Here is a 15,258-nt window from a genome sequence, read left to right on the forward strand (position 1 = left end):
TAGGCAGATATACAAATAATAAAATGTGACTCCCAGTCACATGCTTCATAAATTACTTAATATGTTACACTCCTTAATAAATTACTTGGGAAAAGAATGACACAGCAGATGAACAGTGTATTTTACTCGACAGCAATACAAAGTCTTTTTTTTTAAAGAAAGGCAATGTACGTTTGTACCCATTACTGATACCACCAGTTCAAATTACTGAATTACAACCACTTTAATGTATTGTGTGGCATGAACATAAAAACGTGGAAAATCTGGGCTTCAATTTCTTCCTCGGGAATAAATCAAAGGACAAACTTCCTAACAACTGTGTAACTTTACCTGACCTGTTGTAAGTTTGCAAAGTGGTATGAACTGTGATATTTGGTGTTTAATTGTGCATTAATGAAATTAATTCACACAACATTAATTTAATTAATGAATATTTGTTCAAATGAGCTTCCTGTCATCTTTCCAAATTTAAATTCAGGACATTATCCTGCGTAGTGCTAGAAGAAGTAAGCTTAGTCATATAATTGTCCCTCCCCAGTGTGCTAGATCTATGTGATGAGGTTTTGGTAGCAGGGGAGGGGCTGCAGACATAGCCCCTGTAAGAAGCTTGGGGAAAAGCTTCCCCAGCTCCAAAACTGATCGGACTGGTCTCTGGCCAGGTCAGATCCCCTGTCCCCTCAGGCCAGGGCCAAGCCAATCAGCGCCTCTGCAAATTCCATATTTAAGGAGGGGACAAAGAAACCCAAACTGAACTAGACCTACAGTGAAGAGAGGGGAGACCCAGGAGGGTGGTCCCCCTCCCCAGCCTCTCAGGCAGGCGGCTGCATGCACTGAGCTGCTGCCACTCGACTGGAGATGGCTGCAGCGGCACAGCTTGGAGAGCTCCAAAGTGCCCTGCTACCGGGGCACCCGCTGAGTGGAGTTCATCCTGCCGGGACTGCTGAGCTTCATCGGGTCGGTTAGGCCCTGAGCAGCTGCAGTGGAGAGAGGACAGAGACCTGAGAGAAACAGCTACGCAGACACCAATGTCAGTGAAGATGGAGACAGAGGAGGTGTGCCGGAGCTGAGATTCCCCCACAGCCCGTGGTGAGAAGGCAGGCAGCCCCCCTGCAACCATGGAGATGAAGATGCCCACGGGAGCAGAGACCCACCCACAGCCCCTGGAGAACCCCACACTGGAGCAGAGAGGCCTGTGCCTAAGGGAGATCATAGATTGTCTCCACGGGAAGGACCTCATGCTGCTGGAGACTGATGACGAAGCAGAGATGCATCTAAAGTCTGTGGAAGACCCCACGCAGGAGCGCGTGGCTCCACACTAAGAAGTCATGACTCAGTGGAAAAAGCCAATGCTGGAGCGATCTGATGGGTAAGGATTGCATCCTGCAGGAAGGACTGACATTGGAGAACTTTGTGGAGCACTGTTTCTTGTGAGGAGGGGGTCCACTGGAGCAGGGGAAAGAGTGTAAGGAGTCCTCCCCCTTTAAGAAAGGAGCAGCAGAAACAACGTATGACAAACTGACCTGCTACTCTCCCCCTACTCCGAATTTCCTGGTCCCCCTGCACCACTGAGGGGGAGGAAGTAGAGCCAGGAAGAAGGGAGGTGCGGGAGGAAGGGGTTTTTAAGATCTGGTTTTGTTTTCTCATTACCCTCTCTGAATGAACTGGTAATGAATTAAATTCTTATCTTGACCCTCAGGCCTTTTATTACATTTTTGTCCTCTCCACCTCAGCAAGGGGGAGGAGAGAGGGAGCAACCACATGGTGGCTGAGCTGCCAGCACAGCTAAACCATGACAGTCGCTAACCATGTCAAAACAGATAACACCCTTGGATATCTCTCTCTTTTAAGAGAACCATAAGTGACAAAAATCCTGTCCAGACATGTTCTTAGCTTTCTCTTAGAAGCATTTTAGATCCTATTGCTCCAGGGACTAATCTGAATTAGAACAGAAACTACATCTTTTTTCTTCTCTTGCAAAAGCCATATTCCCCTGGCTGCTACAAGAAAAGAGGAGTCAGTATAATCCGGAAAGCAAAAAGAGGGAAGCAAAATAGCGGATAGGGAAGGACGGCTCTCCCAAAGACCTGCCTTCTAATTTTATATGTATATTCCACATATCAGAAAAAAAGCAACTTAGAAACATAGAATGGTTTAGGTTGGAAAGGACCTTAAAGATCATTTACTTCCAATCCCCCCCTGCCATGGGCAGGGTCACCTTCCACTACATCAGGTTGCTCAAAGCCTCATCCAACTTGGCCTTGAACACCATCAGGGATGGAGCAACCACAGCTTCTCTGGGCAACCTGTTCCAGTGCCTCACCACCCTCATTGTAAAAAATTTCTTCCTTATATCCAATCTAAATCTACCCTGTCTCAGTTTAAAGCCATTGCCCCTTGTCCTGTCACTACATGCCCTTGTAAAATGTCCCTCACCAGCTTTCTTGTAGGCCCCCTTTGAGTACTGGAAGGCTGCTAGAAGGTTTTCCTGAAGGCTTCTCTTCTCCAGACTGAACAACCCCAACTCTCTCAGCCTGTCTTCATAGGAGAGGTGCTCCAGCCTTCGGATCATCTTTGTGGCCCTCCTCTGGACTTGCTCCAACAGATCCATGTCCTTCTTATGTTGGGGGCCCCAGAGCTGAAGGCAGTACTCCAGGTGCGGTCTCACAAAAGCAGAGTAGAGGGGCAGAATCACCTCCCTTGACCTGCTGGCCATGCTTCTTTGGATGCAACCCAGGATACGGTTGGCTTTCTGGGCTGTAAGCACACATTGCCATCTCATGTTGAGCTTCTCATCCACCAGCACTCCCAAGTTCTTCTCAGTGGGAACTTCAATGGACTGCCACAACTTCTCAAATATGATGGATAGTGGCTTAGCAACTTCATCTTGCAGTTCCCTCAGGACCTGCGGATGCATCTCCTCAGGTCCCATGGACTTGCACAGCACCTTCAGGTTCCTTAGTCTCAAACCTGATCTACACTGGGCAGTTCTTCATTCTCCTAGTCCCTGCCTTTGCCTTTTGTGACTTGGGCAGTGAAGCTAGAGCACGTGCCAGCGAAGACTGAGGCAAAGAAGTTGTAGACTGAGGCAAAGAAGTTGTTGAGTACCTAGGCCTTCTCCATATCCTGGGTAACCAGGTCTCCCATTTCCTTCCAGAGACGGCCCACATTTTCCCTATTCCTCCTTTACTTTACTTAACGCTTTCCTGCATGACAGTCTCACAACTGCCTGCCTGGGGTCACATCTCCATCGCAGGCACCTTGCAGATCATTGCTTCTCTATGGCAGGACAGAAGGTGAAGGGGCAAAGAGCGTCACTGCACAAGACCTATCTCGGCTGCCGAGAATACTGCCAAGAGTGCAATGACTTGCCTCATTAGCAACAAAACTAATGAATTTGGACCTATAATTGCTTTGTGGCCTGTCTTTATGCCTCCCTGCCCTACTACACCCCTATTTCTCCATAACTCTGACATCCATTTCCCACACTTTCAGTTCTTGACACCACCTTTTCCGTAATACCTCCAGAAACCACATATCTGTCTCCTAATAAATGTGATAGGAACCGGTTTGTGGTCCATATTATTTACATGCAGATCATTACACAGACGCAGTAAAATTACCAGCATTATTAACTTAAAAAAAAAAAATCATACCGACCTCAAGTTGACATATTCATGAGAAGAATTCTTTTTAGTTCTATTTTTAAATTTCTGAGTTTAGTGGAGTTACAAGTATTTTAGTGTCACATAAAGGAAAAATATCTGCATTGAACATTCCTGTGGCTTGGGCCAAGACAGCCTGTTATAAAGGCCTGACACATTTGAGAGCTCAGCACCCTACTTCCTAAATACCACCTCAGAGTTAAGCATCCCACTAGCCTCCTGCTCTGCAAATATATTGTGCTGTCTACCCATTTATCAACCTCTCATATCAGCGCTTTTTACTATGCAGCACTCTGCAGTATGGTCTTCCTGAACCCAACAACAGTCTTTTCATACCCAAGCAATGTCTCTGCAGCATCTCTCTGATAACAAGCATGCAATGAATCAAGCTGATCAAGAGAAACTGACCTCCCACCTCTCTGCTTGGCTTTTGTCCTTAGGCTGTGAGTACCCTTGAATTCTGGCGAGCAGCTACTGAATTGCTACTTTAACATACAATGGAAATTTCAAAAACTTCACATGCCAGGTTCTGATTTTGCCAGGGAAATTCCAGTTGTAAGTGCAGGGACATCAGCAGCAGATCATATCTGTCTGAAAGCTTACATACACTCTTTAATTAACCATCTTACATTTCCTATTTAAAAACCCCCAAACGAATCACATAAACATCATACGGAAATATACAGAAACATGTTGGGAAGAAATCAATACACATCTCACATATAGCAACCTCGTAATGACAGAGGAGGGCAAACAGGAGAATCTAAGAGGAAGCAAAGGCAACGGAAGGAAGGATGCAACACTGACATGGGATTCTGTAAGAACAAGATTTTGGTGCATTTCCAGTTTTTGAGTAAGAGACAAGAACGCATCTTGCACTTTTCTAAACAAAACATCTGCGTGTTTTAATACTTTCAACACTAATATACATCTTGTTCAGACATTAATTTTAGAGATAACGTATCTTTTAATTAAAAGTGCAATTTTTTTTTAAACGGTGGCTGATACCCTGCAGCATCTATGGAGTTCCATACAGTATCTTTCCAAATCTAGTATTTTTTTCAATCTTCACATGTTGATTTAAAAAAATCTAATGTCTATATATGATTATTTCCTGTTGTAAAGAATCTAGTCCCAAACGACCAACTATTTATTTCTAAAATACACCTGAAAATTCATGCCAACTGTATCACGTTGATAGGGTGTGGTACTTTGGTTTTTTGCTCAACGTTTCTGTGTTCCAGATAAGAGTTTTAAATGTCTTGTACTGTGTGGCATAGGTGATTACAGAGCCAGTGTAATAGTGCAGTTAATGTCTTTACATGGGTATTACAACACCAAATCTGAAGTTAAAACCGAATTATACGTATTACTCTGAGTAATGCAGTTCAGAAAGAGAAGACACTGTTTTGTTGAGGGAACTTTTTTCCTCTAACTAAACGTTAACGTAACTAGAATTTACTTAGTGCTGAAATATTACTATGACAGCATCATGGACTACTCTGCACTAAGAGCTCTGTCCATCAGGAAGAGCAAAAGATCACTCAGCTCTGGGCGATCAGTTGACAAATCAGTCCCGCACAGAGCAGACCACCGATAGCCTTCTGAACCCTGAAATGCAAGGTGAGAAATTCGTTAACAGTACTTGTTACTTCTATGTAGGCAGAGGAAAACATCTGAAACTAACACACAGTTGCCATTACTGCAGTTGGTACTAAAACCATTTCATGTTCTGCACACGGTTCCTCTTTGATACCAACTCTTCAGATAACAGCTTATTTAGATAACTACTGCTGACTTGAAATCAACGGGAAACATTAAGGCTTTACACGAGCATATATATTGTTTTTCACAAAACAATCATCACGTAATTGTGTAGTTACACTTCCCATACCACAGCTTCTTTTTATGATATCTTCTCCAGCCACTAAATGCATCTCCCCAGCTGTCTTCTAGCATTTCAAACTGTCCACCAGCAGCCTCCTTCAATAAATATAATTTCTTTTGCTTTCTTTCCCTTGCCAAATAAAAAAACTCAATGTGTTTCATAAAATGAAATCACGTTGTGACAGAGGGGCTGCAGAGGACATGAACAGGTTACCAGCCAGAGAGATCTCAGACACTGAGGAGGTAGCAAACAAGCCTTGCACAGTGGTAAGAAGAGGACCTCTCAGCTTTAGACACCAAAACAAGAGATTTAGAAGATTTATTATCTGTTCAGGATGAGCTAGAGATGAGGCAACTCAGTGAGACTTATTCTCCAGTGAAATTAGCAGCTCTTCTAGCCACCCAGAATGTCCCAATGAGACAACAAAAGTAGCCTCATCCTTCCCCTACATATTGCTTTTGCTGACTTTGGGCAGGAGAGGTGAGAACTGGATTAACATTAGCGTATGTCAATCTCAGCACATGGATGAAATCATTTTACCTTTCTGGGAGATGCAGTCTCTCTGAGGATTGTAGCTGCCTAGCTTAATTCTGGCCAGCATGGGGTGAGTGAGCTTCAGGGAACTCATAACTAAGTATTGCATCTGACCATAAAAACGGCACATGCCTTGCTTCTGGTTCAGCCTAGACTTTAGACAACAATGAATCAAAATAAACTTATCCCTCATTATTAAACTGTTTTTTAAACAGCATGATGAGACCTGCATATTGCTAACTTGTTCAAAGAAGCTAACTATAAAAGGTTTTGCTGAACACACAGAGTCACTTAGTCTTCACCAAGAAAAAGAAAAAAAAGACTAAAAAGAACAGATTCATCCAGAAGGTAAAAATTAGGAAATAAGAAATTAAAAATAATTAGGAAATAAACAGAAAGTAATAGACACACAAGCCGAAGTAGAAGATAGCTACTAGATCAAATACAACACAAAACAAAAAAACTCTGGAGATATAAAAAAAAAAACCCAACCTATTATTTTAGGATACAAAAATTACTCCAAATATTATTATTTTTTGAAGAAAAATAAAAAACCTCTGACACAAGGCTGATAGAATTTCTGGTTTGACAAGACAAGCAAACTGGCTAGCTGTAGAGAAACTGAGGTCACACCTACGCGTGCAATCAAAAGGTCAGCACAACTCTTCAGGCTCGCAGTATATTCATCTTCACGAGTTTCATAAAACGTGAGCATCAGCTACCTAACAACCAAATTACTCTGAGCTGACACACCAGAATTCATTTCTTCTTCTGAAATTCAGCCAAAACACCAGATTACCCTAAACGTGACAAAACAGCTCAGCTTTTTTGTTCTCAGGGGACACAGCTGGCTTTTGCTAACCGAGCCACTAAGGACTAACTGAAACACATGCCAAAGACCTGCTTTTCACTTTCTCCTACTCACAGGAAAAGTCTTTGCACAAATAATAACCAGCAATACGAGTAAAAAGTCTTATTTTTGTGTAAGGTCCAGTACCCATCTATTCCTTAACTGAAAAATAGAATAAGCTCTGGTACAGGTGACCAGTTCATGTGACGTCATTTGAGTTTCAAAGAAAAAAAGGCCAGTTCTGTTACTCAAAAGTTAGTTTGCCTTTCCTTTTTGTTTAATGGGCAAGCTACATTATTATCGTTAGTTGCATGTAATCACACACGCCACAAACGTCCATTCTACTGAGGTCACACATGATTTGTCACACGACTGTGACAGTGACCGATGTGACATTAAACGGGACAGTGCATCTTACCTCAGTTAAAGACTATCTTCAGACAGTCAGCAGACATTAAAGAATATGTGATTGCTAACACTGCTGGTTTTTATTTGGGGCATGGGCATCCACTGCTTACTGCTCGTGGAAAGCTCCCACGGAAATGGACACAGCTATCCCAGAGGAGAATACTGGCACGCAACTGAAACTGCAAAAGTATCTTGGGACTAAACGCAGCACTGCAAATCACATCAGCTTTTTCTTTTTTAAAGCCATGATACAAAGTGAGGCTGATATTTTCTCTGCTATGATAAACATCACAGAAGCATATTCATCCCCATTAGTGAAGAACAGGAGCTACAAACTCCCGCCAATTTCTTTATCAATTTCTAAAGTGTAATTTACAATCCTACACTGCAGATAAGGTTATGTTGCTCTTAACATTAAAGTCAAGGTCACATATTGCACATATGCTGCTGCCTGCGAAACAGGGATCCGTTTCACAGATTCCATGTGTATTTTTAGAAGGGGTTGCTGTAGCCATCAGCTCACAGCTCCTGAATTTAAAAAGTGAATCATAGAATGGTTAGAGTTGGAAGGGACCTCAAAGATCATCTAGTTCCAACCCCCCTGCCATGGGCAGGGAAACCCTCCACTACACCAGGTTGCCCAAAGCCTCATCCAATCTGGCCTTCAACACTTCCAGGGATGGGGCATCCACAACTTCTCTGGGAAACCTGTTCCAGTGCCTCACCACCCTCAATGTAAAAAATATCTTCCTTATATCCAATCTAAATCTACCCTCTCTCAGTTTAAATCCATTGCCCCCTGTCCTAGCACTACACACCCTTGCAAAAAGTCCCTCTCCAGCTTTCCTGTAGGCCCTCTTTAAGTACTGGAAGGCTGCTATAAGATCACCTCGGAGCCTTCTCTTCTCCAGGCTGAACAGCCCCAACTCTCTCAGCCTGTCTCCATAGCAGAGGTGTTCCAGCCCTCGGATCATCTTTGTGGCCCTCCTCTGGACCCACTCCAGCAGCTCCATGTCCTTCTTCTGCTGGGGACTCCAGAGCTGAACGCAGTATTCCAGGTGGGGTCTCACAAAAGATAAACCCTGGCTTAAAAGGTAAAATTTAAGGCTTCTGTGCCAAAACCAACAGACTCCTGCTGATTCAAGGTAAGGGGAAATCCCCAACACACTCAGTAGAAGTCTAACTTTCCTTCTGATGGAGCCAAGAGTGAAATTCCCACAGACTTTGATAGGACCACAGGAAGACCACCTTTGAAAAATCCTGGGTTTATAGTGTGTCCAGCAGCTAGTATTCCCTACACACATCTGTTGCACCTTGTTCTCAACAGGTACTTGTGCAACTATTCATACTAGAGCTACAAAAGAAGCACTAGCACCATACAGCCAAAGGTTTATGACACAGAAAATGTTCCTGACTTCCCTTAGCGGATGTCACCAAGTATCCACAACCAGGAAGAAGTGAATACATTGATATGCAATAATTATTATTACCACATGCTGCTCATAAGAAGACGACACTTCCAAAATTTAGCATTAGGCTTAATTCCTGGATATCTAGCCAGGGGCTCCAAAATTTGTGTTCATGTAAAAAGCAAGAGGTGAAATCTGGATTTTTTATCCAATTTTAATGACAGAAAGATCTTTGAGGCATGCCCCAAATAAACAGGCAGAACGAGACATTATTGTTAACTACATAAAAATAGAGATCATTCTCTTTCTTTCTTAGTTAAGATTGCTCTTGAGCAGAAGGGATTAAATTGCAGCACCTTTGTGCAGTAGGGAGACAGCCAGCAGACATCAATCCCATAAACAGCCACAGATTCCTCAGTGAATCTGTGTTCGTACCATCAGGTCTTACCCACAAAGTTAACACAAGGCCACCAGAGATAGAAAACTTTTACCTCAACCCTAATCTGCATGTTTTGTTGGCAGGTCACTGAAAATGCTTTCAGTAGCTAAGCGCCTGAAAGCCTCACTAATTTTTTGTAAGTCACTTGGAGAAGGCCATTTTACCATTGCTGCTGCTAACCTGTACATCAGCCACCTTTCCTTCACCATATTTCAGCAAGGCAACAAAGGCTTAGAGCTTTAAAAGCCATTTTAAAACATCAATATCAGCATGTCAAGTCCTTCAGCAAGTGGGGATACAGCTACATGGCTAAATAAAAGGAGGCCAAGGAGTAAGTCCAAGCGACGTGCTTATCAGTCACATCCCTCTGCTGTCAGCCAGTTCCTGGACTCTGTCCTGGACTAGTCCAACTAGTCAGCTCTGAGACAAACAGACAGGCAAGGCAGGGGACACTGAGCCTTGCACGCTTGGTCTAGGAATCTGTCCCTGGACATCTTTCATTCGGCACTACTGGCATCGCTTGAAGGCACAAGTTCTTGTCCAGACAGGACACCTTGTGTGTATGTACAGCCATCAGTTCGGGACACTGGTCTTCCTCACAGAGGTGACAGGCTTTGAAGACGAGTGGATGATGATTTATGAATTGAAGAACACGTTAAAATTCTGAAGGGGAAAACAAAGGGCAGGAGGATTTTGCCACCTTACCATAGATACATGATTTCATCAGCTAATATTATGACAGAGTCTATCTTATAGCTCGTATTCAGTTTTGTTTATCTTTTTCTGGAAATATTCTTAATTATCTATGTGACCTCTGTTTGGGAGCCCAGACTGGTCCACCAGATATCATTCATAAGCACAGATACACTTTATTTCAAAACTGAAGAGTCTCATGAGAAATGAGTGATTCTCAGGGGCTTTGAAAAGTCATCTGCTTAAACAGCTAAAACAATGTTTCAGTTACAAAACACCCACTTTTCAGAATCCTGGCTTCAATTTAGGACAGGTAGTTTCTTGTTATCAAACTTTCACTACTGCAACTAATATGACCAATACCAGACCGTGAAATTGACTTACTGAATCTTAAAGGTCCTCAAACTGCTGCTTAAGTTTTTTCCACATCCCTCCATTATGGAGCGTACCCCCATTCTTTACTACAAACACCCGTGTGTGAGAAAGCCTGCTCTTGCCTTCAAACTCAAAGAAATGACAAAAAGGAGCAAAACAAGATCTCGACAGAAAGAGTTGCCCAAATAACAGGTTCAGGACATCCAAACTGAGTCATTTACTCTGCTGTCTACTGTTTTTCCACGGAGTATTTTTAAGTGCCAATATCACAGGCATCGATACCTCTTTAAGTAAAACAAATTATCGTAGTGTACCCATCACAGTTGGATACGAAGCTGTGTGTGCAAGCGACGTTTAATGTTGCAGGGGACGGGAGCCTATACCACCTGCGAAAGCAGTTTACCAAAACCCGTCTAACCACAAACCTTTACCAGACAAGGTCTGTTCCACCATTGTAATTCGCCTTTTCCCTCCCTTGTCTTACTCTCTTGCTCTACATCTTGTTGCTGTTCCTAAACCCTGCTGCCGAACTCACGGCACCTCTGGGGCATCCAGGAAGCCAGGATAGGGACGGCCTCCCGGCCCCCTCCGTGTCGCGGACGGAGCTCCGCCTGGACGGGGCGAGCCCGGTGCCTCCTGCCAGCGGCCCCCCCACTTCCCCCGCCGCTCCCTCCCACCAGAAACTTCCCGCCCGGGGGGACGAGGCGAACCGGGAGAGGCTCAGAGCTCCCCCGCCTCCGTCCCGCCCCCCACGGCCCACCCGCCCCTCGGGGCTGCGCCCGGCCCGCGGTACCTCGGAGCCGGGGAAACTCGCGTTCCCGGAGGCGGCGCAGGGAACCGCCGTAGCCGTACTCGTAGCCGGCGGGGCAGGCGGCCTGGAAGGCGCGGAAGGAGAGCAGCTCCCCGGCCATGCCGCGGACTGCAGGCGGGAAGTGGGGAGAGAAAGTCGGACAGAAACACCAGCGCGGCTCTTCCCCGGCCAGCGGAGCCTCCCCGCCGGCAGCGCTGCGACCGGGCACTGCGCTGCGACCGGCACGGCACGGCCCCGCCGCGCCTTGCTCCTCCCGCCTCCCGCCCCCGGCCGCTGCCGGCGGTGCCCGCGCCCCGCCTGCCCGCCCTGCCCCGGGAGCGGCGGCGGAGCCTGGGCGTGCAGCCGGGCAGGGTCCGCCGCCGGAGCCGAGCCACCGACCGGGGCCAGAGCAGAGAGGCGGCCGGCGGGTGCGCGCTGCCGGGCCGGGGGCCGGGCCGGGTCGCGGCGCCAGCAGCAGCCGGCGTTAGCGGCGGCACAGCTCGGCGGTCCGGTCGTCCGAAGGGAGCCCTGTGCGCCGGCCCGGGCACTGCTTCAAGCGGGGACCGCCCGGCGGCAGAGTCGGCGTCTACCCGTGCTCGTCATCCGGTGCAGGCAGATCCCGAGGACCCCAGCAGAGCCAGTCCAACGTGAAGTTTCCTGAAGCACAAGGACATGGAGTTTGGGTTCACAGTAACAAACCTGCCTCTGCTCACATCCCTGCACATGCTTTAAAATAGGGATAGCTCATGGAAATCTTTTCCTCCTAAAATTTTCAAATCCAAAGCTCAATTTTTCCTCATTTCCTCTATATGATGCCGCTTCCACTGCTGCTAATAGGTAGAGGAAGTCGCTTCCTCAGACTTTACATCTGGTGTGTGATACTCCTCCATCATGCTTAACCAGCTCTACTGGCCATAGATGCTATGTGGTCAACGTAAAGGACCACGGTTGGCCAAAAGCCTAAGGAGCGGTATGGGCTGGTTGTCAGGTATAGAGAGAACAGCAGCCATTCATGTGAAAGCCTTTGCCTTGCAGGATAAGCTATAACCATACACATACACAAAAAATGATAGTCAAAAGAATGGTTTGGGGGGGAGGTGTTTTGGTTTCGTTTTGTTTCAAAAAAACATTTGTTTCCTGACATGCTCTTTGCAGGGAATTTTTTTTGCTCACAATTCTGCAATCTGCAGAGAGTTAAATGACAGCCCCCCCCCCCCCCAAGTCCAATACTAAAATAAAACTGCACGTTAGGATGGATCTGCATCTGAATTCTGGTAAAACAGACTCGTTACTTAGATTGTTTAAGGTACTATCAAATAGTCATTAATGAAATGGGAAACTATCAAGAACAAACTTCAGCTCAAATTGAACCATAAAGATTTTCACTTACAAAGAGATACTGAGTAAAAGCCATGTAGAAAATTAAAAAGAATGAGCCTGATATGAAATAACATGCTAGTATGTTCCCTACTTTAGGTATTAGGAGATTTTGCCCAGTTTAAGGACACGACCCTGGCTCCAAGGGGCTAAGCAATATTTCTATAATACTAAGAATATGTTTGTCCCAGATCCTGTACTCATGATCGTGGTAGGTATATAATACTGTGTGTCATTCGCAGACATAAACCTCTTCTGCAGGACTGGTCTTAGTATTCTGCTGTTCACATCATCACCAATACTTTATCTCTCCACATTTTGCTTTGCACCGTGTATTTTTTGTTGCTTTTTTTTTTCCAGTTGCCAAAAGCAGAAGAAATACAAGGACATTATCACAACATCTACAAAATCCACTGCTTCACTTTGATGTGATATGTCAATGTAATATAAACATGTTTCCATTTAAAATAATATCCCCCAGGGCTCAGTATTTGGGCTAGTTCTGTTTAATATCTTTATCAATGATCTGGACAAAGGGATCAAGCGCACTCTCAGTAAGTTTGGAGATGACACCAAGTTAGTGTTGATCTGCTTGAAGGTAGGAAGGCTCTGCAGAGGGATCTGGACAGACTGGATCAATGGGCCAAGCCCAATTGTATGATGTTCAAAAAGGCCAAATGCTGGGTCTTGCACTTGGGTCTCAACAACCCCATGCAATGCGGCAGGCTTGGGGAAGAGTGGCTGGAAAGCTGCCCAGCGGAAAAGGACAATAGCTGGCTGAGTATGATCCAGCAGTGTGCCCAGGTGGCCAAGAAGGCTGATAGCAACCTGGCTTGTATTAGAAATAGTGTGGGCAGCCGGACTAGGAAAGTGATCATCCCTCTGTACTTGGCACTGGTGAGGCCACACCTCGAATACTGTGTTCAGTTTTGTGCCCCTCAAGGCAAGACAGACATTGAGGTGCTGGATTCTGTCCAAAGAAGAGTAACGAAACTGTTGAAGGGTCTGGAGCACATGTCCTATGAGGAGTGTCTGAGGGAACTGAGGTTGCTTAGCCTGGAGAAAAGGAGGCTCAGGGGAGACCTTATCGCTCTCTACAACTACCTGACAGGAGATTGTAGTGAGGTGGGTGTCGGTCTCTTCTCCCAGGTAACAAGCAATAGCACAAGAGGAAATGGCCTCAAGTTGTGCCAGGGAAGGTTTAGATTGAATATTAGGAAAAATTTCTTCTCATAAAGAGTTGTCAAACATTGGAACAGGCTGCCCAGGGAAGTGGTTGAGTCCCTATCCCTGGAGGTATTTTTTAGATGTGCCGATGTGGTGCTTAGGGACATGATTTAGTGGTGGACTTGGCAGTGCTAGGTTAATGGTTGGACTTGATCTCAAGGGTCTTTTCCGACCTCAACGATTCTATGATTCTATAACTAGCTTGTATTATATAAACATTATAAATGTCCCAAGTGACGCACATACTTTTGCTCTGAGGCCCACACATTAAGCAACCTAAAATTTCAGAGAGTCACCAGAGTTTAATGTGGACAGAAACACTACCTCACTGCCTCATCTCCTGCCTCCAGCATTACATGCATTCAGAGCCTCAGTTTTAAGGAACTGAGGGCTTTGCAGAGAAGAAAAGGTTTGTTGCTTCCATCAGTAATTAATTCTTGAACTAACTTGCCAGTTTAATTGTGTGGGGAAGGTGGCTAGAAAGCTTCTAATTTTCACAAACATCAGTGGCTAGATAGAGGAGAGGAGCTTCAATTAGTTTCCCCACTGAAGGAAAAGTGGGGGAACTAATGGAGTTGGGGGAACTCAAAGTGGCACGTTTCAGTTATCAAATAACCATACGCTTCACTTGACAGTCATCAGGCAACCCATGCACCCAAGGCTTGGGACTAGCCACTGGGCGTGCCGCTCACTGCCGAATGGGACTGTGCTAGCCTGTGAGAGAGGAGGAGCTGGAATAAAAGAGCACAGATCCATACAAAACCAGCTTTTCTTTGTCCTGCTGTTCCCAGAACATAGGATTTTAAAATACGTTCAGAACAACAATCAAGAGCTTTTGTAATTTCTCTTGATGGGGCCAAAAGCAAAGGGGGAAGAAAAAGAGGAGGAAGGAAGCTCAAAAATCCAAAGGTGACATCTTCACCATAATCAATAACTTTGTTTAAAAAACTGAGTGCATTCAGGAAATAGTAGGAGTTGCACAACCTAAAGATGCTTTTTGGGGAAACGGGTTTGTTTTGTGTTTTTCACATGGAAAATGTGGTTTCACCACTATTAAAAATATACAAACTATTTTCTGATGCTACCTCAGGAATAGCTTCACATTGTCTACACATCCAGAGAAATTCTGCAACGCATTCACCTCAAAGTTTGCATTACACGCCATAGATACCAGATGGGAGTAGTATGCATCTCTCAAAGAACTAAGTACATATACCGTAACTTTGTCATAAGCTTTACCTGACAGGAGCTTATTATATTACACAAATTATTCAGACAGCTTTGATGCAATTCTCACCATGCACGATGTCTTGTGTGCAGATGTAGCACTCTCAGGACTGTTACAGGACCATAGCTGTGAACTTGAATCCCAAGCTTGTTTCGATTTGCAGAGGAGAAGGAGACCTGGGTCTTCCTTCTCTAATAGTTCTGAGAGAGATGCTTAGCAGATACAGCATATGCCCAAAATACATTTTTTGGCCTGGATGATGATCTCACCAAAACTAATTACCAAATGAACTATACTTTATGCATTTCTTTCCAGCTGAACAAAACACCTCTGTTGAAAAAGAACAGTTTCTTTCAAGTGGAAGAATGTTTTCAGCTG

General features: G+C 44.9%; 1 protein-coding gene across 1 annotated transcript in view; it reads right to left on the reverse strand.

Moving 5' to 3' along the window:
- MOCOS (molybdenum cofactor sulfurase) overlaps positions 1-11,169 on the reverse strand; it is a 242,093-nt gene extending 230,924 nt beyond the window's left edge. Inside the window, exon 1 of the mRNA XM_086609116.1 lies at positions 11,052-11,169. Coding sequence (XP_086465242.1) covers positions 11,052-11,169 — 118 coding nt within the window. The remainder of the gene's footprint in view (positions 1-11,051) is intronic.
- Positions 11,170-15,258: the final 4,089 nt, after the last annotated feature.

This window comes from Tauraco erythrolophus, chromosome 3 (assembly GCF_009769465.1).
Source record: "Tauraco erythrolophus isolate bTauEry1 chromosome 3, bTauEry1.pri, whole genome shotgun sequence".
Lineage (NCBI taxonomy): Eukaryota > Metazoa > Chordata > Aves > Musophagiformes > Musophagidae > Tauraco > Tauraco erythrolophus.